General features: G+C 38.9%; 1 protein-coding gene across 3 annotated transcripts in view; it reads left to right on the forward strand.

Annotated features, from left to right (window-relative positions):
- IGF1 (insulin like growth factor 1) overlaps positions 1 to 3649 on the forward strand; it is a 68096-nt gene extending 64447 nt beyond the window's left edge. For 2 of the 3 annotated variants that reach the window (XM_015591467.2, XM_006914540.2), the window contains one exon: positions 3116 to 3251. In XM_015591467.2, the coding sequence (XP_015446953.1) occupies positions 3116 to 3175 (60 nt within the window). In that variant the 3' untranslated portion in view covers positions 3176 to 3251. Of the gene's footprint in view, positions 1 to 3115 lie in introns of all 3 variants that reach the window. The other variant, XM_006914539.2, reaches the window with a different exon arrangement.
- Positions 3650 to 4384: the final 735 nt, after the last annotated feature.

Below are 4384 nucleotides of genomic sequence, written 5' to 3' on the forward strand. Positions count from 1 at the left end.
GAATGCAAGTCTCTAGAAATGTGCACCTTGACCTTTGGTTTTAAAAGTCACATCCCAAAGTGCTGAGCGAATCACACAACACTCACTCTGCTTGGCTCCCAGAGAGGCAAGACTGACTGACTCTCCTGAATTTGAACTTACGATTCCCCAAAGTAAAGAGAAATCAAAGTTGATGCTGAGACATCTAAATTGTCATCCACAATTTCACATGTCTCTAGGCCAAGCCAGCAAAATGGCTAGAGCACATACTTTTTAACAGGTAAAGATCTGATGTCTGGACCATCTCTTCAATCATCTGCTGCTCTTTTCTTCTTTTTTTCCTCCCTATTTTGCCCTTTTTAGCAGAAGGTCCGTGCTGAATTAGGACTTTATGCTATACAATTAGCTGCTAATTTTCCATGCTGGACAGTATTTTCCCAGCCTTTTTTATAGGGTGCCAGGCTTTTCTTAGACTTCATGTCATACAATACTTAACTTGTTTGGAGTGGGCGGAGATGGAAACAGTCTATTGAAAATATCACTGCTTCCTCCCTGAAATTTAAAGAGCCTATTATCATCCTTCTTTTAGAATCTGTCTCTCAGGCAAAATCTCAGAGATAGGCAGGAAGAAAAGAAAGCTTTATAATATCTGTGAGGTTAGCTTTTGCTAAATGAATACTGTGCTACTATCCTCTATCGAATGCTGTCGAAAAGGGCTCAGCTCGTACTTGTGGTAAGGGAGGGCACACATGGCCCCTAGTTTAGAGTCTTTCCTGTCCTCTAAACCAGCATCTACCACTGCCTGGGATCATGAGCAGCTCATGACATTATCAATTATTGTTTCTGGAGAGAGATTTGGACCTTGAGGGACCAGATATTGTTTTACCTCCTGGTGAGGCAGTATGCAGAGCAGCTAACTGGTGAGTTCCAGAATCAGAAGGAACTGGTGCAAATCCCAACAACAGTCACATCTTTGCTGTAAAGAAATTACGCAAGTTGTTTAGCTTTTATAAGCTTAATATTCTTTAAAGGTAAAAGTGGCCAAGACACTAGTACCTATCTCCAAAATAACTATCAGAAATAGATAAGAAAATATATTCAATGAACATAGCATCCAGCACACTATAAATGTCCAAGTGAAGGAATTGTTATTCTTTTATTAAAATAAGAAATTGTTTTATTAGTAGTTCTTGGTCTATCAGTTTGTTCCTATGTGACCTCAAGCAATTTACTAAATCTTAGCAAGCCACAAAGTGTAAATGAGACTGATGCATATAACATCATCCGAAGAGGTGGTTGTGAGGATTCAGTGAGATTGCTGTGTAAACTGTGAAGTGTCTGCAAATATTAATCAAGGGTATTATTTTTGCCATTGTTATTAGCTCTCAGTGACCTTCTTAATCAAAAAGTGTGTGGAGCTAGGATGAAGGCCAAGAAATAATAGGGAAATGTGAATGACCTCTTCAGGGTATTTTCTGGCTTTACAAATATATCTGTGTATGCTACACAATGTGTAATAACACATATTGCAAACTTATTGTGTGATGAGTTGATTAACCCCTTCTTCAGAGAAATAAATTTCCTCAACCAACCCTGGTGAGCTAGAGGAGCAACATTTCTCTTTTTAAATAATCTTACCTTCCCTGGTGTCAGGAGGAAACAGTATTTACTCACTACTGTTTTCCTTTCAAAAATCTGTCTAGTTGCATACTAGAAACAGCTTCAGCTGGTTTGTTTGTCTTGGACAAGCTGTCGAAGTGAAAAGTTTTTGCTTGGCTGAATGTGGGACAGTTTCATAACCCTTCAAGAAGTGCACTGAAGGTGGGTGCCAGCTCCGAGGGCTCCTTTTGACATGCCTCCACTTGCTGCCCATTGTCGAGGGTGGCCAGAGGAATTAAATTAAGACAATGAGCAAAGCAACAGATGCAACTGAGACCAAATCCCTGAGTGCTGTTGTTTTGTAACTGTCATTGTTTGCAACAAAGAAGTCACATGTGAAAGCCTGGGAAGAGAGCCAAATGCAAACCAGACGACATCCCAGCTGGTTTTGAATGGCCTCAACCAAGCGCGTGCGTGCATGGGAACCATGCTACTTGGAGCAGTGTCCGCTCTCCTCAAGTGAGTTTCTGCCTGTGGCTTTGCTACGATGCAGAGATGGACCCAGAAGAAGCAGGCTGGATCCCTCTGCTCGAACTTTACACTTTACGCCTCGGCTTTGAGACAAAAGAAAAAGAATCTCCCTTCTGGAGAAAAGGATAAGATCTATAGGGTTGGTCAATGTAACTTCAGTTCTATTTGAAGAGTGAAGCACGGAAGATACCCGAATTTCTTCTTCTGGGGATTAATTTGGCTTGAGAGGAAAACTAGAGATTAAATATCTCATATGGCTTTCTTTTCATTTGTTTCCATTTCATTCTTGAGTATTTTCCTAGTTTTGAGTATTTTATACAGTCTTAAAAATCTTTTTTGTCCTAGTTTTTTTTCCCCCTAGTTTATCCTAGTTTATGGATGAAATTGAGACACGAGCAATTGTCACTTGCACAAGTTTACATAGCTAGAAAATGAAAGAGCTAAGATTTGAGTATCGCAACTCAGTATGTCTGTGATTTTACAAATTCTAAATCGATTATAAAATTTCTCAATTCTACTACTAAAATTCTGCCTTTCTCCAAAGGGGAAAAAAATCAAATGAAGAAGAAATATTCTCTTTTTACAAAAAAAAATAGCAGAATAAAATGCAATAAAGCATCAGAGAATGATCCCAGAAATGTGATTTTTTTTTTTTCTCACTAAGAAAAGATGCTATTGGCCAGAAAACTGGATCTTTCAGGCCTTCTTTTCCATCAATGAATCTGTGATAACATCAGACAAATAGAAACACATTTTTTTGTGTGGTTATAAAGAAATCCGTGGTCTCCACGCACAGAGAAGTAGCTTGACTGAGATTTGACTAAACTAAAAATTAAAGGTCTGTTTACTTATATACGGCTTTCTCGGAAAAACCGGGCCCAAACCCTCTGTTTGATTGGCTGGCGAGGCATAAGATATGAAAGGCTGAGACTCAAAGTTAGAAATAGATGGGCAGGGTACATAAAACTTCACCAAACTAATGTCACTTTTTCCTTCTTATTTTTAGGAAGTACATTTGAAGAATGCAAGTAGAGGGAGTGCGGGAAATAAGAACTACAGAATGTAGGAAGACCTTCCCGAAGAGTGAAGAATGACATGCCACTGGCAGGATCCTTTGCTCTGCACAAGTTACCTGTTAAACACCAGAAGACCTACCAAAAAATAAGTTTAATAACATTTCAAAAGATGGGCATTCCCCCCCAATGAAATACACAAGTAAATATTTCAACATTGTCTTTAGGAGTGATTGTTAAAAGCTTTGCACCTTGCAAAAATGGTCCTGGGGTTGATAGATTGCTGTTGATGCTTTATCAATAATGTTCTATAGAGAAAAAATATATATAAATCTATATATCTTAGTCCCTGCCTCTCAAGAGCCACAAATGCATGGGTGTTGTCTAGGTCCAGTTGCACTAAATTTGTCCCTGAATCTTGGCTGCTGGAGCTATTCATTCAGCAGCCTTATCAAAGTGGTTTATTAATTATTTTTAATTTGCACTTCTTTCTACGCAACACAGGCTGTTTGTTTTACAGTGTCTGATAATCTCATTTGTCCATCTCCGCCAGCCCTCCACATCCCCTTTATATTTGCCAAATTTGGCCTCCTCCATAGCAGCAGAAAAAGTCAAGTAGCACACCAGTTTTTAACCCGCAAGATTCTATCTGTGGCATTTATACCAAATGTAAGTTGGATGCATTTATTTTAGACACAAAGCTTTATTTTTCCACATCTTGCTAAAAAAGAAATGCAAATAGTTGTAACTTTGAGGCCAAACGTTTTTAGGTGTATGTGTCAAGCATAGAAAGTCTCAAACTCTCAACAGTTCCTTCGATGATGAGTTAGCGTGCAACCTGGTTAGTAACTTCTCTCTTTTGATTTTTTCCATATAGAGCACTATGTAAATTTCGCATATCAACAATACAGGATATATCAAACAGTATGTAAAACTCTGTTTTTTAGTACAATGGTGCTATTTTGTAGTTTGTTATATGAAAGAGTCTGGCCAAAACGATAAAAGGTGAAAGCAAAACAAAAGAGGAAGCTTGGAGCCGAAAATGACACAGAGAGGAAGGGTACTAAAAATCCATCCATCTGGGAAAGAGGGCAAAGATCCCCCAATTATGCCTTCCACGAGAAACTTAAGACAAAAGTCCACTGATGCAAATTGGTCTGGCAAGTCCAGAGAGGAGTGGAAAAAGCAGAAGGCTTGGATTTTATCAGTCCTGGCTTTTTCTTGCTGAAGAAACAAACATCTGCCGACCTGGCCACAGACTC

The sequence above is a fragment of the Pteropus alecto genome, unplaced genomic scaffold (assembly GCF_000325575.1).
Source record: "Pteropus alecto unplaced genomic scaffold, ASM32557v1 scaffold94, whole genome shotgun sequence".
Classification (NCBI taxonomy): domain Eukaryota; kingdom Metazoa; phylum Chordata; class Mammalia; order Chiroptera; family Pteropodidae; genus Pteropus; species Pteropus alecto.